The 24,058-nt window shown below is 38.5% G+C and overlaps 1 protein-coding gene across 1 annotated transcript; it reads left to right on the forward strand.

Moving 5' to 3' along the window:
• The first annotated feature begins 21,942 nt into the window (after positions 1 to 21,942).
• LOC104211853 (xyloglucan endotransglucosylase protein 1-like) lies at positions 21,943 to 23,668 on the forward strand. The gene is made up of 3 exons (XM_009760990.2): positions 21,943 to 22,390; positions 22,510 to 22,703; positions 23,177 to 23,668. The coding sequence occupies exons 1-3, from the start codon at positions 22,124 to 22,126 to the stop codon at positions 23,532 to 23,534; spliced, it is 819 nt and encodes a 272-aa protein (XP_009759292.2). The 5' UTR covers positions 21,943 to 22,123; the 3' UTR covers positions 23,535 to 23,668.
• Positions 23,669 to 24,058: the final 390 nt, after the last annotated feature.

The following is a 24,058-nucleotide window of genomic DNA, read 5'->3' on the forward strand; positions in this document are numbered from 1 at the left end:
TTCATTGCATTATGTACAATCGAAGTCATGCAAAAGAAGGAAAGGGATGGCCTCACATACCTTGTATATGTACTGCCCAAGCTCAAGCTATGCAAATGTCATGACTCCTTAGTCTACAATAAGAGAAATGACACTATTATTTAAGCGTTGTAACTATTATGTATCGACCACAACCTATTTTACAATGAAACGGACAGAACCTCCCCTATATATATGACTTCACACAAGTCAAAACAATCACAAATAGCCCAACATACCTCTATCACTTCATACACAACACGACAACCATAATAGTGTCAAACAATCCGAAAATGCTACAACGAACGACCAGCAAACAACCTTTCCATTATGTGGTGTTTCTCCACACCCTTACTCCTCTAAACTCCATAAAAACAGTAGCAAAAGATACAACCCAATAACAACACGAAATAGCGCAAAAACATTCCCACAGGTTCATCAACTCAAAAATAATTTTTCAGTTTACTTAAACACGTTTCGACTTGTCTTTTCTTTCAAATTGAGAAATACAACCAAAAGTACATCATTATACCTCTTATACAATAAACCATCCATGAATTCAACTTAAAAATAAGTTCACAACTAGCCAACCATTACACAAGAACAAAACAACATACCATTCTTTCGAAACTAGCTAGGTCTATTCTTTACGATCGAGTTACAACTCGCAAACGCATAGATAATGGAAGGAGAAGAATAAAATTACCTTGTATTGAGTATAACCCACGAAACCCGATCCTTATTCATCAAAAATAAGTTCCTCAACATGGATACAAGAAGGAGAAAGAGAAACTAGAAAGTTGCCCCGACTTTTCAGCACTAGAATCGCGTCGTAACATCCGGAATATCTTAGGATTTGTGTGGGATTTTGGGGGAGGAGTTACAGGGGTTCAATTAGGTTTTCAAGGTCTGGAAGATGGGTGAAATAAATGAGTTGATAATCCCTTAAAATACCCTTCTTGGCCGACTTTGAGGCTTTTAATTGAGTCCTTTCATTTTGGCAAGTAGGTGATGCACCTACTTGTCACCTACCAGCCTGCGCAGTTTTGCAAAAATATGATTATCTCTCTACTTCGACTTCGTATCAACAAACGGTTTAATGATTTAGAAACTAGACTCATAGATATTTAATTTGGTAGGTAGATCATCCCCTAATTCTAAGTATATTGGGAGAAAAGCTCAGTTGCATTTGACCTAATTTTCAACACATTTATGAATGGAACTTGTGACGACCTTTTCCAACTTTTGTTCCATAACTCGCTTGACTTCAAAACGTAATACCAACTATCATACGACTAAAATAACTCATATTATGATCTCCTTATAATGCTAATAACCCTAGTTTCACCCCAAAAGTACATGGTAAAATATTCCAACTTCTCTACTTTCGACGAAACTTACTTTCTTCAATTTGTTTAGCTTCTAAGCCTTCAAACCCTCTTGCTACTTGGTATTAATAATATTAAATATTTGTAACCTCCACGTTAACATGATGAACTAACTTTGTTAACTTTTCGAAGATGATTCCATTTCTGAGCTTATATTAATTGACTTATGACGTACTCTTACGTACGAAAACATGGGGTGTAACACCGGCCTCCAGTATATCTAACACTTCCCTGACAAGGGGGAGATTATGATGAGCATCACTACCTAGGTAGTTCTCATGCCGTAGAATCCACCTCGGAGCTAGAGGGAGAAACGGAGGTGCTACACCCGGCTCTAGTGGTGGTAGAGGTGGCTGCAACGGCAGGATCCGCTCCCAGGCCCAAACCTAAGATAAAACGTTGACGTAAAATTTAAGAGTCATTTTGACTATATAGAATTCGAAGTAATGAATAGAGTATTCGAAAATGTTGTCACCTGCATAAGCGGCAGAAAACCACATATATCCACCTTGGTGCTCATGCTAGCCCGAGACATACTCCTGTACAGGTATGCTAGAACAGCAGCACCCCAGCTGTATTGGGATAACTCATCTAGCTGCTGCAGATGATGAAGAAAGCGCAGACTTACTAGATTTTCCGAAGTGTTCGGGAACAAGACACCCCCAAAAAGAAGGAACAACGCCAACCTCGTGTACCGGTGGATATGGAGAGCCCATATAAAACCTGAACATCCTGAAGCGTGATGGTGGCCTTTCCAGTGGACAGGTGAAAAGTGTGCATCTTCGGTCGCCACCGCTCTATGAACGCCGTGATGAGAGACCAGTTGAGCTGCATCCGCCCAATCTCAAAAATTCTAAGGAAGCCCGTAGCACGCAGGCGATGAACTACGCGGAGATGGAAATCTCTCTCCCTCAAAAAGTCCCACAAGTCGTCCCGTCTCCTGGCGCGGAGAGTCTGATCCAATAGATGTCCCTCCCATACATAGGCGGACCTATGGTCGCCCTGTAACACTAATATCTGATCGACAGCTGGTCCAGGATGCACAGGCGGCAAGTCCATGTCGTTTACTATAATTTAAACAATATTAGTTGTGTGTTTGTGTTATAATAAATTAAATAATTGGATAGAATAATTATTTATGGGTTCCAAGCTCGATATTTGAGGCCCAGTAGCACCAAGCTATCCTTAATTATTATGCGTGTCAATTTCAATATTTTTAAAATTTTGTTGGTTTAATAAATTAAATAATTAATTATTTAATTGGATAGAGTAATTATCTATGGGTTTCAGGCTCGATATTTGAGGCCCAGTAGCACCAAGCTATCCTTAATTATTATGTGTGTCAATTTTAATATTTTTAAAATTTTATTAGTTTAATAAATTAAATAATTAATTTTTAATTGGATAGAGTAATTATCTATAGGTTCCAGGCTCGATATTTGAGGCCCAGTAGCACCAAGATATCTTTAATAAGCATGTGTGTCAATTTCAGTATTTTTAAAATTTTGTTAGTTTAATAAATTAAATAATTAATTATTTAATTGGACAGAGTAATTATTTATGAGTTCCAGGCTCGATATTTGAGGCCCAGTAGCACCAAGCTATCCTTAATTCTTTTGTGTGTCAATTTCAATATTTTTAGAATTTTGTTAGTTTTATAAATTAAATAATAAATTTTTAATTGGACAGGGTATACAACTATGAGTTCCACGCTCGATATTTAATTTGACAACATATATTAATTTGTTAGTTTTGTAAGTTTATTTTATAAATTAAATAATTAATTTTGTAAAGTGTAATTGGATAGAGTTTATAGTTAGTGCATACTTAAACTACAGAGACTCTACGCTAAAAGGATCTATATTTTACTACGCTAGAAGGCTCTATATTTTACTACGCTATAAGGTTCTATATTTTACTACGCTAAAAAGCTCTATATTTTACTACGCTAAATGACCACTATTATTTAAGCAAATAAATAATCTAAACTAAATAAAAACAACAAACATATGAACATAACATTCACGAAATTACATATAAAACAGTAAAAGATATTTGTGAACAATTTCATTAACAATTAAAAATAATTTCTCAAGTTTTATCTATTTTTTTAAAACACTAATAATTTAATCCGGGTAAAAATAACATACAAATTTAATTGCAAATATAACACAAATCAACGTAAAAACATATTCAAGAAAACAAATATGCATATGCTCTACGAGTTTCGTCATAAACTAAATCGAATTACCTCGATTTATGTTTTTTGAAATATCAAAAATTTAAAATTTTGGCCCCGAAAAAAGGAATCCAAGGCTTGGGTTGTATGCGGGACCGATGCTCTTCATTTTTTGTGTGATGGGTGGGGCCCAAGAATATTTTTTTAAATCGAAGGGGGGGGCAGCAGAAATGGTGGGGTTTTTTTTAAAAAAAAATGTCGACTGGTTCTGTCGTGGGGAAGAAGGAGGGTTATATTTTTTTATAGAAAAACGCAGTATAATATTACGTTTTCCTTAAACGTAGTACTCTACTACGTTTTCCTATAAAAAAAATTAATTTTTTAGTTAAACATAGTATAATACTGTGTTTTACTTTAACGACTAACTTTCCGTTAAAGTAAAACGCAGTATTATATTGCGTTTTATGTAGAAATATAATTTTTTTAATAGTATAAACGTATTTTATGTCCAAAAATCCATCATTTCAGTTTCGGACTCTAAAACACACACACATACACATAATTTTTTTTATAAATAATTTAGTCTCTCCTAAGATATTGTTGATAGTAGATAATAGAACCAGATTCAAAAAATTAATAACTTGATATCGAAATAAATTTTTGATGTTCTAATATATTTGTTAATCCCCAAACCAAATATGGAATAAAGTTAATCCCAAATTTTATTGCAGGATTATTATTCTTGTCTCATGTACCACACAATCCTAAAGGTGTACTAGGACCCTGATCTTTGCAGTGGTATGTGTTTGAATTTTTTTGCAAGTGATATAATAATATAAAAAAGGTTGAATAAATAAATTATGATAATGATAATTAATATTATCTTTAGAATTATACTCAAAATTTTATTTTATTTATTATACGTGTGTGTATATATATGGAGTAAAAAATGTATATATAGAGTAAAAAATGACGAAATATTATTCTGTGATACCGTTTGGGCTATATATGTATACTAGTATGGACAGCCCATGCGCTAAACAATAGAGTATAGCTATAGAAAAAGAAGAGGAACTTTTATAGAGCCCTCCAGTTGTATTCAGACGCTGCAACGATTACAATTTCTTCATTCGCGCAACGATTATAAACCAAGGTAAAATATAGAAATACAGAAAAATAAAATGCTCTCTTTGAGAGTTGAACTCAAGACCTCCACTTACTAAGCAGGTGGTTTAACCAATTAAGTTCAGTTCAAAACAATTAATTTCTTGTTTCAATCCTGCAGATGGATTTGCTATAAAATTTAAATATAACTAATTTATATGCTACAAATTAGATTTGTGTATAAGCTAAATAAACAGGAAATGAGCTATTCTGCAATAAGTTGCGTGTAAAATAAAGAACTCAAATGGGGAAACTAAATAAACAGGAAATGAACTATTCTGCAATAAGTTGTGTGTAAAATAGAGAACTCAAATGGGGTCCAGGTTTGTAGTACGTGTCTTGAGAGTTACGTGTGACAAGATGGATGTTCCGAGGTCCACATCTAAGAGAAGATGTGCTCCATTATATCTCTCCAAAACATAACGTTTATTTGGTTTTTCTGTCCAAGCAAAGAAAAGTACATATATTATGCAATCATGTACAACAGTATTAAGGCCATCTCCAACCTTGCCCTCATCCCCCATAATGGGGAAAATATTTGGAGGAATTTAGCTCCAATCCTCCCCCATTTTTGTCCCCCAAATGGGGGATGAATAGTATTCCCTCAAATATGGGGTATACTATTCATCTCCCCCATTACTATTCATCACTTTTTATTATTATTTTATTATTTAATATTTTAATTTATCTCTTTATATATACCTAATTATGTTTATGTCATGTCTTTATTTTATTAATATTATATCATAACTTTGGTGTATAATTTTGATAAATTAATTTTCGTGCATTTATTATTTTTATGTAGAAATGGCAGTAGATAAAAACCAACGATTTCAAGAATTTTTTTTTCGACATAGAAGAATTAAGGACAAAAATGTTCATTTTGTACTTCGTAATGCATTAATAGATCATTTATGGTCGAATACTGGAGGTTGGAGTTGAATATTTATCTAGTATTTTGAATGAATTTTATCGTTATGTAATATGTATTTAATTAATCTTGTATCGCAATGATTTCACTTTTATTTGAATTATTAGTTAATCTATAATAATTGCTTACAAATTATATTATTTAAAATTTTATGGAATTGTTTTAATTATGGAAATTACAAATTAATAAAAATAAAAGATGGAATTTGTTTAATGGAAATTAAAAAAATAAAATTGAAATGAAAGATAATAATATAATATGGGGGAATGGTTGGAGTAAGTTGTCCCCAAAATGGAGAAATCCCCATTTTGGGGACAAAAAATGGGGTAAAGGTTGGAGATGCCCTAAAGCAGAAAAATCATAAAATACCAAGAATGCACCATGACAGGCAGGCATGTTGACGGGTCCTGCCTGCTATTCCCTCTTATAAGAAGTATATCACGACCCGAACTTCCTACCCTCGGGAGTCGTGATAGCGCCTACTGATGAGAGCTAGGCAAGCCAACCTTTAACTACCTTTTTCATTAACAAATTACTTTTTTTTTTAGCAATTATCAGTAATATCATGAAAACAACGGATTTAAATAAATATGCAGAAGACTTAAATTAAAGAAACTGAACAATAATGCGGAAATCAACATATGCCTCTACCTAAGAACTGGTGTCACATTACTCACGAACTTCTAAGAGTACTAAATACAACTGTTTGAAGGAGAAATATAAATTGTTTGTCTCGAATACATGAGATAACAGACTGAAATAAAAGATAGAGGAGACGCAGGGCCTGCGGTCGCCTGCAAGGCTACCTTGGTGTCTCACTGGACTGAAGGCTGGCTCCCGCGCTACTGCTGCTGTCCAAGACCTGGATCTGTGCAAAAGAGCAAAGAGTGTAGTATCAGCACAACCAACCACATGTGCTGGTAAGTGCCTAGCCAAACCTCGATGATGTAGTGATGAGGCTAGGACCAGACCACCAAATAACCGGTGCAGTTCAAATACATATACATGTACAACGGAAAAAAAATACAAGAATTAACCAGTCAATGTGGGAAGGGGAAACGTGCGGTGGGGAGATAACAGTTTCAAATAGAAATCCACAATGAAAGAAAGAAGCAACAAAGCCAGAATATCAACAAGAATCAAAAGTCGATAATTTGCACGGCATCACCCTTCGTGCTTTTACTCACGTCCTCACCCAAGCAATATTTATAATAAAAATGTGCACGGCAACACCCTTCGTGCTTTTTCTCTCGTTCTTACCAAATCAATCGTATCATAATAATGTGCACGACATCACCCTTCGTGCTTTTACTCTCTTTCCTCACAATATAGTCAGTGAATATTGGTACGGAATGGTACATCGTACGACACGACATCACTCTTCGTGCTTTAACACTCTTCCTCATCCAAATAACAAACACAAACAAAGGGGCAAGGGAGTAGATAAATAGTGGTAATAATCCTGGCAAGGGAGTACAATTAAACAACTAAATCTCGGCAAGGGAACAATATCAATAAATCTCAACATCCCGGCAAGGGAATAATTCAATAAATCTTTCTCTTTCTTTCACTTATTACTTTATAACTCACTTTACCACTTGAGTCAATGCTCCAAAGAGTTCAATTATCTCTTATACTTTCACAATTCGTATTACCACTCGAGCCAACGCTCCTCAAGGTTCAAAGATCACAATTTCTTTCACATGCTTTTTACAACATATAGAAATCATCATTAAGGCACGAAAGATACGGCAAAAATCAGAATATCCACAATATAAAGACTCACGGTCATGCTAGACACCAACGTATAGATACTCGTCACCATGCCTATACGTCGTACTCGACGATTGGCACGTAGCAAATAAGACTCAACTCCTAATCTCTCAAGCTAAGGTTAGACCAAACATTTACCTCAAACTTCCACGGCCAAATCAATCCTCAATTACCGCTTTTCCTCTCGAATTCAGCTCCAAATCGATTGTATCTATACAATAATGACTTCAATACATCAATAAATGCTAAACAATGCGAACCCAATGTCTAATTATAGCTTTCCAAGCATTCTTCTCAAAATCCCAAAAATCGACCCCGGGCCCGCTTGGTCAAAATACGAGGTTCGGACCAAAATCATATTACCTATTCGCCCACAAGCCCGAATATATAATTGTTTTCAAATTCGACCCCAAAACGAGGTCTAAATCAAGAAAAATCAAAAAGCCCTAACTCTACCCAATTCTCTAATTTCTACCCTAAATTACATGTTTTAGGCTTAGGATTTCAATAAATATGGATGGAAACGGAAGAAAATAAGCTAAGAATTACTAACCCAAGAGGTTTTGATGAAGAATTGCTTCAATGGTCGCCCAAGAGCCTGGAGAAGAAAGGTTTTGTGAAATATTTGGTGAATCCCGTAATGACACTGTTCTGGAATTTTAAAATTTAACTGGGCGAAATTACTCATCGCGTTCGCGACAGGCTGGTCGCGTTCGCGATGAGTAACACTTAGTGGGCCATCGCGATCGCGAGAAGAGGAACGCGAACGCGGAGAATAAAAATGTTGTGGCCCAGAAATTGTTCTATGCGAACGCGTGGGCCATCACGCGAACGCGAAGAGGGAATCCTGCAAGGCTACGTGAACGCGAGTATATGCACGCGAACGTGATGAGGAAAAGAAGACTCAGCCCTCAGTGTCAAACAACACTACGCGAACACGAGGGCTGGGATGCAAATGCGAAGAAAGAAAAATTTAAAGCTTCGCGAACGCGGGAGATGGGACGCGAACGCGAAGAAGGAATCGGGTCTGCAACAGCTGAAGCAAAATCTGCAATTTTCATAATTCCAAAACACTCTCGAGCCCTCGGGGCTCCTAACCAAACACATGCACTAACTTAACAACATCCTACGAACTTAATCGTGCGATCAAAATACGGGCCCAATACCAACACGTTCTAATCAATTTTCATTTAAATTTTCCTTAACAATTTCAGAAAAACAAGTTTACTCACAAAATTCATTTCTCGGGCTTGGGACCTCGGAATTCGATTTCAAGCATACGCCCAAGTCCCATATTTTCCTACGGACCCTCCGGGACCGTCAAATCACGAGTCTGGGTCCGTTTACCCAAAATATTGACCAAAGTCAAATTTATTCATTTTAACATCAAAATTTAACATTTTCCACAAAATTTCACATTTAAGCTTTCCGGTTATGCATCCAGACTGCGCACGCAAATCGAGGCGACTCTAAATGAGGTTTTCAAGGCCTCAAAAGCACAGAATGGATAAGAAAATAGGTGATGACCCTTTGGGTTATCACATTCTCCACCTCTAAACAACCGTTTGTCCTCGAACGGATAGAAGAAGGAAGTACTTGAGTCGGGGAATAGATGAGGATAACGGCTCCGCATATCGGACTCGGACTCCTAGGTCGATGCCTAAGGAGGCTGACCTCTCCACTGAACACGAACGAAAGGGAAACTCTTGGATCTCAACTGACGAACCTGCCGGTCTAGAATGGCTACCGGCTCCTCTTCATAGGACAAGTCCTTGTCCAACTGGACAATGCTGAAATCTAACACATGGGATGGATCGCTATGATGCCTCCGAAGCATGGACACATGAAAAACTGGTTGCATGGCTGATAAGCTCGGTGGCAACGCAAGTCTATAAGCCACCTCTCCCACTCGATCAAGAATCTCAAATTGACCAATAAACCTAGGGCTAAGCTTGCCCTTCTTCCCAAATCTCATCACGCCCTTCATAGGCGACACTCGGAGCAATACCCGCTCACCAACCATAAAAGCCACATCTCGAACCTTACAATCTGCATAGCTCTTTTGCTTGGACTAAGTTGTACGAAGCCAATCCTGAATGATCCTGACCTTGTCCAAGGCCTCCTGAACCAGATCCGTACCCAACAATCGAGCCTCTCCCGACTCAAACCATCCAACCGGAGATTGACACCGCCTACCATATAAAGCCTCATAAGGAGCCTTCTGGTTACTCGAGTAGTAGCTGTTATTGTAGGCAAACTCTGCTAAAGGCAAGAACTGATCCCACGAAACTCCAAAGTCAATAACACAAGCTCGGAGCATATCCTCCAATATCTGAATAGTCCGCTCGGACTGCCCGTCCGTCTGAGAATAAAATGTTGTACTCAACTCAACCTGGGTGCCTAACTCTTGCTGAACTGCCCTCCAGAAACGCGAGGTAAACTGCGTTCCTCGGTCCGAAATGATAGATACCGGCACACCATGAAGGCGAACAATCTCCAGGATATAGATTTCAGCTAACCTCTCGGATGAATAGGAGACTGCCACAAGAATGAAATGCGCTGACTTGGTCAGCCTATCAACAATGACCCAAACTGCGTCGAACTTCTTCCGAGCCAGCGGAAGTCCAATAACAAAGTCCATAGTGATCCGCTCCCACTTCCACTTGGGAAGCTCAATCCTCTAAAATAAACCACCAGGCCTCTGATGCTCGTACTTAACCTGCTGACAATTCAAACACCGAGCCACATGTGCAACAATATCCTTCTTCATTCTACGCCACCAATAATGCTGCCGCAAATCCTGATACATCTTTGCGGTGCCCGGATGAATAGAGTACCGGGAACTATAAGCCTCCTCTAAAATCAACTCCCGAAGCCCATCCACATTAGGCACACAAATGCGATCCTGCAATCTCAAAACCCCATCATCACCTAAGGTAACCTTCTTGTCACCTCCATGCTGCACCGTGTCTCTAAGGACACACAAATGAGGATTATCAAACTGCCGATCACGGATACGCTCCAATAATGAAGAACGAGCGACAGTGCAAGCTAATACTCGACTAGGCTCAGAAATATCCAACCTCACGAATCGATTGGCTAAGGCCTGAACATCAAAAACAAGCGGCCTCTGACTGACCGGAATATAAGCAAGACTGCCCATACTGGCTGACTTTCTACTCAAAGCATCGGCCACCACATTGGCCTTTTCTGGGTGATATAAGATAGTGATGTCATAATCCTTCAACAACTCCAACCACCTTCTCTACCTCAAATTCAGCTCCTTTTGCTTGAACAAGTACTGAAGACTCTTGTGGTCAGTGAACACCTCATATGCCACGCCATACAAATAGTGCCTCCAAATCTTCAATGTGTAAACAATGGCTGCCAACTCCAAATCATGCACGGGATAGTTCTTCTCATGAATCTTCAACTGCCTCAAAGCATAAGCAATGACCTTGCCATCCTGCATCAACATTGCACCAAGCCCAATACGGGAAGCATCACAATAGACTGTATAAGGCCCTGAACCTGTGGGCAATACTAACACCGGTGCCGTAGTCAGAGCTGTTTTGAGCTTCTAAAAGCTCGCATCACACTCGTCCAACCATTTGAATTGGGCACTCTTCTGGGTCAACTTGGTCATCGGGGCTGTGATAGATGAGAATCCCTCCACAAACCGACGATAGTAGCCTGCCAATCCCAAGAAACTCCGAATCTCTATAGTTAATGCTGGTCTAGGCCAGTTCTTGACTTCCTCAATATTCTTCGGGTCAACCTGAATACCCTCTGCTGATACGACATGACCCATGAACTGAACTCAACCAGAACTCACATTTCGAGAACTTCGCATATAGCTGACTATCCTTCAGAGTCTGAAGAACCACTCTGAGATGCTGCTCGTGCTCTTCCCGGCTGCAAGAATATATCAGAATATCATCAATGAAGACTATCACGAACAAGTCCAAATAAGGCATGAACGCCCGAATTCATCAAATCCATAAAAGCTGCTGGGACATTTGTCAACCCGAATGACATAACCAAGAACTCATAATGTCGTACCGAGTGCGGAATGCTGCTTTAGGGACATCGGATGCCCTAATCCTCAACTGATGGTAGTCAGATCTCAAGTCAATCTTTGAAAATACCTTGGCGCCCTGAAGCTGATCGAACAAATCATCAATCCTCGCCAGTGGATACTTATTCTTGATGGTGACCTTGTTCAACTGCCGATAATCAATGCACATTCTCATCGAACCATCTTTTTTCTTAACAAACAACACCGGCGCACCCCAAGGCAAAACATTGGGTTTAATGAAACCCTTCTCAAGCAAGTCCTGCAACTGCTCCTTTAACTCTTTCAACTCAGGCGGGGCCATGCGATCCCGCAGAATAGAAATGGGCTGAGTGTCTGGAGCCAAATCAATGCAAAAATCAATATCCCTGTCGGGGGGCATACCCGGCAAGTCTGAAGGGAAAATCTCAGGAAACTCACGAACCAAGAGCACCGAATCAATAGAGGGAACCTCGGCACTAGAATCACGAACATAAGCCAAATAGGCCAAACACCCCTTCTCGACTATACGCCAAGCCTTCACATACAAAATAACACTGCGGGTACAATGACCAGGAGTCCCTCTCCACTCTAAATGGGGCAAATCCGGTAATGCTAGAGTCACAGTTGTAAGCACGTGATTTTTGCCCTATGAAAGAATTTCTCCCAAAAATTCAAAATAAAATAATTTTCCTTTGTGTGCAATTTTTGTTATTTTTGTGGTATTTTTATATAATTATTTGTATTTTTATGAGTGCATGTTTATTTGTTTTAATTAATAAAAGTATAAAATATATCACATTTTCATTTAGTATTTAATTAAGTTTGTTTTAAAAAAAATGAAAGTCACAAAAATAGGAATATTTTGCATTGTTAGCATTTAATGTCAAATTATGCAATTTTATTTTAATTGGTGTTTAATTGTGTATGATAATATTTGTTAGGAGTTTAATTAGTATTTTTGGAGTTAATTTAGTTTGTAGCTTAATTTAGAATTTTAGTTTTATAAAAAAAAAAATTAAAAAATAAAAGAAAAAAAGAGGGCTACAAAACGTTAATATTTGAATTGAGTCTAATATAGCTATTTTGAATATTTTACCTTATTTCGTCAATTACAAAAAATATATATGTAAATTTTAGCTTATGTATTTCTCATAAACTTGAAAAAATACAAAAAATAGTACCTTATTTTTTATACTTTATATAATTTCGAAAATTATAAAAAAAATGTAGTTTTATTAATGTTTTGTAGTCATTTTAAACTTAAAAAATATAGAAATAGTACTTTATATTTTTATCGTTGTATAATTTCGAAAATTATAAAAAAAAAGAGTTATTAACGTTTTGTAGCCATTTTAATCTTGAAAAATACAAAAAATAGTACTTTATATTTTATCTTTATATAAAAACGAAAATGACAAAAATAGTTTTATTTATGTTTTGTAGCTATTTTAATCTTGAAAAAATACTATATAAAAAAAATAGTTTTGTTTTAAAAGTTAGTCTTATTTTTATAGTTATTTTGCTTGCATATGATTAATTGAATAACATCGTGTTTTATTCTCGGGTCCGGGCAAAAGAATAATATTTGGGTTCAAACTACCCGTTTTTAGGCCTAATTTTCGGACTTAGCCCATAATAATCCGAGCCCACCACACGTGGGGGACACGCGTGGGGAACACGGACGGAACACCACACACGGGGAATCCCACCGCGCATGGGGGACACATGTCTTGGACCCCTACACACATGGGGTCCATGTCCTTTGAACAAGGACAAAACACATGGGGGTTTTAAAAGGCTGAAATTTTTGAAAAGGGGGGGACAAAACGTGAAGAGAGGGGGGGGGATTGAGAAATTTAGAAGAAAAGTTTGAAAAAGCAAAAAACTTTTGGAAGGAGAAGAGGGCTGAAAATTTTTGGAAAAAAGAGAGGAGAGAGAACGTGAAAGAAAGGGAGAAAAAACTTTTAAAACCAAAAAATGGGAAGGACTGTGGACCTTTTTCTTCGTTTGAAATGACGAAAAAAAGGAAACAGTCCAGGACTTCTGGAGGGGGCCATTGCTTTTTCTTCTTTCTGTCCAAACGATCTCGCCACTTGCTTCCTCATCGTTACCCCCCTCAAAACCTCTCCATAACCAGCCCGAACTCCCACCGTCGAACCTCCATAGCTGCCGGACAGAGAAAGCAACGGACACTAAACCATTTGTGCGTTGCTTCTGCTGCTGCTTCGTCAACCGGGAACAGCCACAACAACAACCTTCTCCCTCATTTCCCGTCGTCAATACCACCCCAAACAATGACCATGACTGCCTAAAACCGGTGACCACCCTCGTCCCTCCATGCTAATCCACCACAGTCCGTTCGACCTCCAATAGTTCAAATCCGAGTTTCGACTTGGGTTCGTTCAAGTTTCAGATTTTTTTTAAAGATTATTTAGTTCATTTGATCTACTTTTCTGTTATGGTTTTTGGTTCTAAGTGTTGTTTGTAATCTTGTTTTGTTCATTTTATTTTTCGGATTATTGATTCTTTGTTTAAAGTGTTATTTTGTAATTTTGTTTTGTTCATTAGTTCTCCTTCTTCTTCAAGACCTTTTTATTTGGTCAAGATTTTTCTTCTGTTTGTTCGAGTGTGCGTTATAGGCTACATTCGATTTGAACAACTTCGTCGAATAGTTAGTTTATGACTGCTTTATTTGGATGAATACAGCATGAATCACTTCGTTGGTCTGTTTTGATTCTTGAATCATTTGTGTGAATTTGACTTAAGGATTGGTTGTTGCTGTGTAGTAATTTGGTGTAGTTGTAAATCAGAGAGGTTTAAATACATATTGCTAAGAGTGAGGGCAAGGCAATAATAATAGGGGATTTTCAGGGGTATTTTTGGGTGTTTAAAAGATTTAAAATGTTTAGTGTTAGTAGTCTGCCAGTTGAATATTCAGTGAATAATTAAATTAAGGAATTATTTAATGAAAAGGGAATTAGTAGTGCAGAATACACCCTGTCTGGTATCTTTAAGGGTGGAAAATCAGAAAATTAGCATGGGATTAATGATAAAAGTGTATAAATGCACATGAGAGGGAATATACAGGCTGAAAGTGAAAATTTTGAATAAATAATGTTTAGTTCTAGCCTATAAATAGGAGGAGTTGATATAGAGTAGGGGACTGGAAAAAATTCAGAGAGGAAAAATTTTCAGAACTTAAAAGGGAGAAATAGGCTAATTTTTCAGAACTAAAAATCAGTCTTTGAGAGCTAAAAACTGAAAGTGAGGTCCTTTTCTTTACTACTGAAATCAGAACTTTGTTACTGCCTCTGTGGATTGCGTTTAGTGTTACTGATTTTCAGTTAGGCTTTCCGGGGTTTTTTTTTCAGTTTGGTTCTAACCATTGTTACACTGGTTATTGCTGGTTTTGTTGCTGTTATTTGATGCGGGATTCTGTTGTTGTGTTATTGCTGCTGCTGACTCCTCCTTCTTTTGTTCTTGTACTGCCATTTTCAGGTACACAGTTGTACACTCTCGACTTGAAGCGAAATGAAATATTAATCAGGCTTTGTTCCTGTTGAATTCCTCCTATTTAGATTTGTGTTTGAATATAATTTTCCTTTCTTTGTATAAAAATGTAGTTGACTGATTAATGAGTAACGAGGTTGCATAACTTCTTCATATAATAATGTTAGTTTAAATTAATCAAAGAACAAGTAATCTGTTTTGATATTATTGTGCGTAAATCTCATGTTCCAGAGTTATTAAATAATAGAATATAGAACGGAAGCAATCTCTCTTTGTACAAACTCGATTGCAATTTTCCATTTGCATTAGCCGTAAACTAATAACTAATAAGTTCGACTTTTTCAGCATGTAATTAATTGAGGGATTTCCTTTTATTTTTAGAGACGAACTTAATAGAAGAAATGTAGTCACTATAGGTTTATCCTTTTAAATAAAACGAGACGAGCCTCGCCAAATAAAACACACAGATTGCGGGGCCCTCACAAAAATATATGTGTTAATTACTTAGAGTTCGGGAGGGCCGTTTAGCGAATTTCACGGCCTTCCCAAAATAATAACGTGATAGTCTCTTTAGGCGCGTGTGTAATAGTTTACTTTCTTAAGTTTGGGTGTGCATTTCATGCGACCCAAATCCAAATCCCAAAACATCAAATAAAATGTGTTCCGGATTGTGGGTGCATTTCATGTGACGCAGTCCAAAGACGTGTTTTAAGCGATGTTCACATTCTTTTAAAAATAATAATAATAAAGTGGTAAAAAGTTAAAATTGGCACATCGGTTCATAATTGTATTAAAATCAGATAAATAAGCCGAATATGACAGTTGAGCGACCGTGCTAGAACCACGGAACTCGGGAATGCCTAACACCTTCTCCCGGGTTAACAGAATTCCTTATCCGGATTTCTGGTACGCAGACTGTAATATGGAGTCATTCTTTTCCTCGATTCGGGATTAAAATTGGTGACTTGGGACACCCTAAATCTCCCAAGTGGAGACTCTGAAATAAATAAATAAATCTCGTTTCGATTGTCCTTTAATTGGAAAAAACTCCTTGCACCCTCGTGGGGGCGGAAAAAGGAGGTGTGACAACAGTCTTGGCATGGCAATCCAAGATAGTGTGGTACGGGGATAACCAATCCATCCCCAATATAACATCGAAGTCAACCATATCTAAAAGCAACAAATCAACGCGGGTCTCAAGACCCCCAATCACCACAATACAAGAACGATGAACTCGATCGATCACGATAGAATCACCCACCAGTGTAGACACATAAACAGGAATACTCAATAAATCACTAGGCATGACCAGGTATGGTGCAAAATAAGATGACACATACAAATACGTAGACCCTGGATCAAATAGCACTGAAGCATCTCTATCACAAACCAGAATGGTACCTGTAATGACTGCATCTGAAGCCTCAGCCTCGGGCCTAGCTGAAAGGGCGTAGCATTGGGGTTGGGCCCCACCACCCTAAACTACCTCTCTAGGACAGCCTGCTGCTGCATGGCCTCCACCTCTGGCAGCCTGAGCTCCACCTCTAGGACCTCTACCTCCACCTCTAGCACCTCAACCCCACCTCTAACCGGCTGGGCGGGATGTGGAACACCTGGCGCCTATACCACAGCACGAGAACCCTGATGCTGAGAGCTACCTGGCGCTCGAGGGCAAAACTTGGCAATATGACCCGGATCACCACAAGTATAACAAACCCTCGGCTGCTGAGACTACTAGCCCTGTCGACTTCAATGACCACCTCGGAAACTCTGAAGCAGTGGTGCACTGATGGGAGCTGGTGGTGCACTGTAAGGCTGTTGATCAGAATAATGCGTCTGAGAACCACGACCACCTGAAGTACCATGTGAGACCTGGAGAGCTGACTGAAAGGGCCTAGGAGGATGGCCTCTACCGTATGAATATCTACCTCCAGGCGAGGTACCACTGAATCTGCCTGAATGACGGGGTCTCTTATCCGACCCATAACCACCTCCCTGTGATAGAACAATCTCAACTCTGCGGGCCACATTGGCCGCCTCCTGGAAAGTGATCTTACTCCTGGCCTCCTTGGCCATTTGAAGACGAATCGGCTGAATAAGACCATCAATAAACCTCCTCACCCTCTCTCTCTCTCTCTCTCTCAGTGGGAAGTATGACAAGAGCATGGCAAGCTAGATCGATGAACCTGGTTTCATACTGGGTGACCGTCATGGAACCTTGCTGAAGGCGCTCAAACTGCCTCCGATAGGCCTCTCTCTGAGTAACGGGGAGAAACTTCTCCAAAAACAACGCTGTGAACTGCTCCTAAGTCAAAAATGGCGAACCGGCTGGTCTAGCCAAGCAGTAATCCCTCCACCAAGTCTTGACGGATCCAGATAAACGAAAGGTAGCAAAATCAGCTCCATTGGTCTCAACAATACCCATGTTCCGAAGAACCTCATGGCAGCTGTCTAGATAATCCTGGGGATCCTCAGTAGATGCACCGCTGAAAGTAGAAATGAATAGCTTGGTGAACCTATCCAGCCTCCACAAAGCATCGGCGGACATAGCCGCCCCATCTCCGGTCTGAGCTACTATACCCTGCTGAACTGCCACAGCTGGTTGAACCGCTGGAACTTGAACCTGGGGAGCTTCCTGCTCTAGAGTGCGCGTAACAGGAGTCTGAGCCCCTCCTCCAGCCTGAGAAGTGGTCGGTGCTACTAGAAGCAAACCCGCTCGGGTGACACTCTCCATAAGGCCCACCAATCGATCTAGAGCGTCCTGAAGAACTGGGGTGGCAATAAACCCCTCTAGGACCTGAGATGGGCCCACCGAAACTGCTGGGGCCGGAACTTCCTCCTCAAAATCAACCTGAGGCTCCTCTACTGGTGCTGCTGCTCGGGGCTGAGCTATGCCCCTACCTCGGCCTCTGGCATGGCCTCGGCCTCACCCTATGCCCCTAGTGGGAGCTGTTGCTAGGGGCTCGGGCTGCTGAGCGATATATGAGGAAGTGCGTGTTCTTGTCATCTGCGAAAGAACAGAGTAGAAATCCAATTAGCATTTGAGGAACAAATCCGCACAACAAGAAAGAACAAATGTGAAATTTTTTCTAACTCTGTAGCCTCTGGGGATAAATACAGACGTCTCTGTACCGATCCCTCAGACCCTACTAAGCTTGTCCGTGAGTTGTGAGACCTATGTAACCTAGAGCTCTAATACCAACTTGTCATGACCCGAACTTCCCACCCTCGGGAGTCGTTATGGCGCCTACTGATGAGAGCTAGGCAAGCCAACCCTTAACTACCTTTTTCGTTAACAAATTACTTCTTTTAGCAATTTTCAGTAATATCATGAAAACAACGGATTTAAATAAATATGCGGAAGACTTAAATTAAAGAAACTGAACAATAATGCAAAAATCAACATATGCCTCTACCCAAGAACTGGTGTCACATTACTCACGAACTTCTAAGAGTACTAAATACAACCATTTGAAGGAAAAATATAAACTGTTTGTCTCGAATACATGAGATAAGAGACTGAAATAAAAGCTAGAGGAGACGCCGGGCCTGCGGACGCCTGCAAGGCTACCTCGGTGTCTCACTGGACTGAAGGCTGGCTCCCCCGTTACTGGTGTTGTCCAATACCTGGATCTGTGCAAAAGAACACAGAGTGTAGTATCAGCACAACCGACCCCATGTGTTGGTAAGTGACTAGCCAAACCTCGGCGAAGTAGTGATGAGGCTAGGACCAGACCACCAAATAACCTATGCAGTTCAAATACATATACATGTACAGCGGAAAAAAAATACAGGAATTAACCAGTCAATGTGGGAAGGGGAAACGTGTGGTGGGGAGATAACAGTTTCAAATAGAAATCCACAATGAAAGAAAGAAGCAACAAAGCTAGAATATCAACAAGAATCAAAAGTCGACAATTTGCACGGCATCACCCTTTGTGCTTTTACTCTCGTCCTCACCCAAGCAATATTTATAATAAAAATGTGCACGACATCACCCTTCGTTCTTTTTCTCTCATTCTTACCAAATCAATCGTATCATAATAATGTGCACGGCATTACCCTTCGTGTTTTTACTCTCTTTCCTCACAATATAGTCAATGAATATCGGTACGGAATGGTACATCGTACAGCATGGCATCACCCTTCGTGCTTTACACTCTTTCCTCACAATAGCAAACAATGCACGGCATCACCCTTCGTGTTTTAACACTCTTCCTCACCCAAACAACAATCACAAACAAAGGGGAAAGGGAGTAGACAAATAATGGTAGAAATCACAGCAAGGGAGTACAATTAAACAGCTAAATCCTGGCAAGGGAACAATATCAATAAATCTCAACATCCCGGCAAGGGAGATAATCAACAAAGCAACAAACATCCCGGCAAGGGAACAATTCAATAACTCTTTCTCTTTCTTTCACTTATTACTTTATAACTCACTTTACCACTTGAGCCAATGCTCTAAAGGGTTCAATTATCTCATATACTTTCACAATTCGTATTACCACTCGAGCCAATGCTCCTCAAGGTTCAAAGATCACAATTTCTTTCACGTGCTCTTTACAACATATAGAAATCATCATTAAGGCACGAAAGATACGGTAAAAATCAGAATATCCGCAATATAAAGACTCACGATCATGCTAGACACCAACGTATAGATACTCGTCACCATGCCTATACGTCGTACTCGGCGATTAGCACGTAGCAAATAAGACTCAACTCCTAATCCCTCAAGCTAAGGTTAGACCAAACACTTACCTCAAACTTCCACGACCAAATCAATCCTCAATTATCGTTTTTCCTCTCGAATTCGGCTCCAAATCGATTGTATCTATACAATAATGACTTTAATACATCAATAAATGCTAAACAATGCGAACCCAATGTCTAATTATAGCTTTCCAAGCATTCTTATCAAAATCACCAAAATCGACCAAGAGCCCGCTTGGTCAAAACACGAGGTTCGGACCAAAATCATATCACCTATTCACCCACAAGCCCCAATATATAATTATTTTCAAATTCGACCCCAGAACGAGGTCTAAATCAAGAAAAATCAAAAAGCCTTAACTCTACCCAATTCTCTAATTTCTACCCTAAATTAAATGTTTTAGGCTTAGGATTTCAATAGATATGGATGGAAACGGAAGAAAATTAGCTAAGAATTACTAACCCAAGAGGTTTTGATGAAGAATTGCTTCAATGGTCGCCCAAGAGTCTGGAGAAGAAAGGTTTTGTGAAATATTTGGTGAATCCCGTAATGACATTGTTCTGGAATTTTAAAATTTAACTAGGCGAAATTACTTATCGCGTTCGCGACAGGCTGGTCGTGTTCGTGATGAGTAACACTTAGCGGGCCATCGCGATCGCGAGAAGAGGAACGCGAACGGGGAGAGTAAAAATGTTGTGGCCCAGAAATTGTTCTATGCGAACGCGTGGGCCATCACGCGAACGCGAAGAGGGAATCATGCAAGGCTACGCGAACGCGAGTATATGCACGCGAACGCGATGAGGAAAAGAAGACTCAGCCCTCAGCGTCAAATAATACTACTCGAATGCGAGGGCTGGGATGCGAACGCGAAGAAAGAAAAATTTAAAGCTTCACGAACGGGGGAGATAGGATGCGAACGTGAAGAAGGAATGGGGTCTGCAACACCTGAAGCAAAATCTGCAATTTTCATAATTCCAAAACCACTCCGAAACACTCCCGAGCCCTCGGGGCTCCTAACCAAACACATGCACTAACTCAACAACATCCTACGAACTTAACTGTGCGATCAAATCACCAAAATAACATCAAAATAATGAATCAAACCTCAAAATCAAGAGTTTTTCTTCAAATTTCATTAAGTTTCAAATTTAGAACTTTAAGCCCGAAACACGTCAAACGACGTCCGATTTTAACCAAACTTCACAGAAACATCTTGAATCATATATAAGACCTGTACCAGGCGCCGGAACCAAAATACGGACCCGATACCAACACGTTCTAAACAATTTTCATTTAATTTTTCCTTAACAATTTCAGAAAAACAATTTTACTCACAAAATTCATTTCTCGGGCTTGAGACCTCGGAATTCGATTCCGGGCATACGCCCAAGTCCCATATTTTCCTACGGACCCTCCGAGATCATCAAATCACGGGTCCGAGTCCATTTACCCAAAATATTGACCGAAGTCAAATTTATTCATTTTAACATCAAAATTTAGCATTTTCGACAAAATTTCACATTTAAGCTTTTCGGCTACGCGCCCAGACTGCGCACGCAAATCGAGGCGACTCTAAATGAGGTTTTCAAGGCCTTGAAAGCACAGAATGGATAAGAAAACAGGTAATGACTCTTTGGGTCGTCACAAAGTTGGAATCCATATCTCTCGGTATAATCTCATTAGTAGGAATTAGGGAGGGTAGTGTGTACGCAACCTTATTCCTACCCCTACCCTGGGGTTTATAGACCATCGGCATCCCTCCCTCAAAGAATTCCCCACCTTGCTCCTGGAAACTCTCAACCTTTTGGTTGGAAGTGCAAGGTGCTCACCTAATTGGTCCTAATAATACATATACTCATATTAATGTATCACTTAATCATATAGACTAATATAGTTTGATATAAATAATGAATATGCATATAATACTTTATTTCGTGTTTCAATGAGGAGTGTCACTTTCCGGTCCTGACTTTCTCCCCTCCATCTTTATTATTTCTAGTTTCTAGTAAAGTAGAAATAGGCAAATTGCAAAGTCCATACACTAAGTTGAACTTCCAATGAAGATGCTTTGGAAAGACTGAGTTTCATCAGTTAAATACATTAAACAATAATATATGGGCTGTCACTTGGCTTTTTTATGGCATCATTTCCCATCCACTTACCTAAAACTATCTGTCTCCAGCAATACACATCTTTTTTTCTTGTTTTCTTTTTACGTTGAACTTTCCTCTTCACTTCCTCTAGCCTAACCCCACACGCTCTACTTCTTTCTTGGTGAGGTGGGTGGGGGGTGGGGGGCATAAACCCCTTATAAAAACCTACCTAGTAATCCAACTCTAAATCATCCAAACAAACTTGAATAATCTTGAAATCTTAGGAATTAAAGATGTCTTCTTTTTCTTCTAAATTAGTACTAGCTCTTATAGTTAGTGCTTTTGCTGTTGCAATTGCAGGCACTTTTGATGACAATTTTGAAATAACATGGGGTGAAGGCAGAGCAAAGATGCTAAATAATGGAGAGCTTCTAACTCTCTCACTTGACAAAATCTCAGGCTCAGGTTTTCAATCCAAGAATGAATATCTCTTTGGTAAAATAGACATGCAGCTCAAACTTGTCCCTGGTAACTCTGCTGGCACTGTCACTGCTTACTATGTAAGTGTTTTTCCTTCTTTTTTTTGTCTAAATCATTTTTTAGCTAGCTACATTTTGATGTTCATGTAGTTGAAATGAAACTAATATTTCTTTTTTTAAAAAAAAAAAAATTATTGCAGTTGTCATCACAAGGACCAACACATGATGAGATAGATTTTGAATTCTTGGGAAATTTAAGTGGTGATCCTTATACTTTGCATACTAATGTATTTAGCCAAGGCAAAGGCAACAGAGAGCAACAATTCCATCTTTGGTTTGACCCTACTGCTGATTTTCACACTTATTCCATCCTCTGGAATCCACAACGCATTATGTAAGTTACCAATTGTATTACATCGTATTGTTACTTTAAATATAATATATGTTTTGATTATTATTTAAATTTTATTGTATCGTATCGTGAAGTTTGTGTTTCATAGCAACTAAAAGTGTTACGTGTGGTTGCATTGTTGCCTTATTTTTTCTCTCATTTTGTCATTCTTTTTATTATTAAATAATCATACTTTATCCTTACCTCACCTTTTTATAGTAATAATTTACTTCCTACCCAACTTTTTCTTTATAGTATTCCAACTTTATTTTTCGTATTGTTGGTAAATGACATCGTGAAACGCCGTCAAACGAACAATCTATTCAAATATTGTATTCATCAAAATAATACAAAATAATACATTATGAAACGATTTGTAACGACCATCCAAACAAACAGATTTTTTTTTTCAAAATCTTTGACTTTCTTGGAAATAAATTTTGACTTAAGATTTTCTTGTTTTTTTGGTTGAACAGATTTTATGTGGATGGAACACCAATTAGAGAATACAAAAATTCAGAATCAATTGGAGTATCATATCCTAAAAACCAACCAATGAGAATATACTCAAGTCTATGGAATGCAGATGATTGGGCTACAAGAGGTGGACTTATTAAAACTGATTGGAGTAAAGCACCCTTTAGTGCTTCCTATAGAAACTTCAAATCTGCAACTTCAACCTCTGCAGCCAACAGCAATTCATGGTTGAATGAAGAGTTGGATAATACAAGTCAAGAAAGGCTGAAATGGGTGCAGAAGAATTACATGGTTTATAATTATTGCAATGATTCCAAGAGATTCCCACAAGGATTTCCTGCAGATTGTGCTATATAACACATATTACTATAGGATAAATTCTTTATTTAATTATTAGCTCTATAAACTATTGTAAGGAAAATAAAAACATTTCTACTCGAGGTATTTATTAAAGGAAAAGGGGCCAAAAATGCCCCTTCAATTATGGGAAACAGAGCAAATGTGACCTAATTTTGAATTTGGACTTAAACCTATAATTATTATTAGTGGATTAGTTCAGATTTATCCTTTAACTATGAAAAATAGAACAAAATTGTTTTTAATTTGATTTGGTCCCCAATATACCTTTATCATGAGTCAACTAACTCATATTTTCCCCTCAAATAACGAAATTCATTTTTTTTCAATCAACTTTTTTATTTAGGTAAAAAAATTGACTTCTTTTTTTAAACAACGAGAGAAAGAACCAAAAAAAAGTGTAATTTTTTTTCTTGAGAAACATCAAATTTAGAAATTCACAAAATATTTCGTTTTGCTGAAAGTACAACTAATAAGTTTTCTATCTTTCAATTTCTCTCTCTGTGAAAATTAAGGACAATTTT

This window comes from Nicotiana sylvestris, chromosome 11, assembly GCF_000393655.2.
Source record: "Nicotiana sylvestris chromosome 11, ASM39365v2, whole genome shotgun sequence".
NCBI classification, from domain to species: Eukaryota; Viridiplantae; Streptophyta; class Magnoliopsida; order Solanales; family Solanaceae; genus Nicotiana; species Nicotiana sylvestris.

Excerpts from the sequence above, each read along its gene's own strand:
- LOC104211853 (XM_009760990.2), top strand. The coding sequence starts at position 22,124 with ATGTCTTCTTTTTCTTCTAAATTAGTACTAGCTCTTATAGTTAGTGCT. Across the intron at positions 22,391-22,509 it reads GCACTGTCACTGCTTACTAT|TTGTCATCACAAGGACCAAC; the intron begins GTAAGTGTTTTT and ends AAATTATTGCAG. Across the intron at positions 22,704-23,176 it reads TGGAATCCACAACGCATTAT|ATTTTATGTGGATGGAACAC; the intron begins GTAAGTTACCAA and ends TTGGTTGAACAG.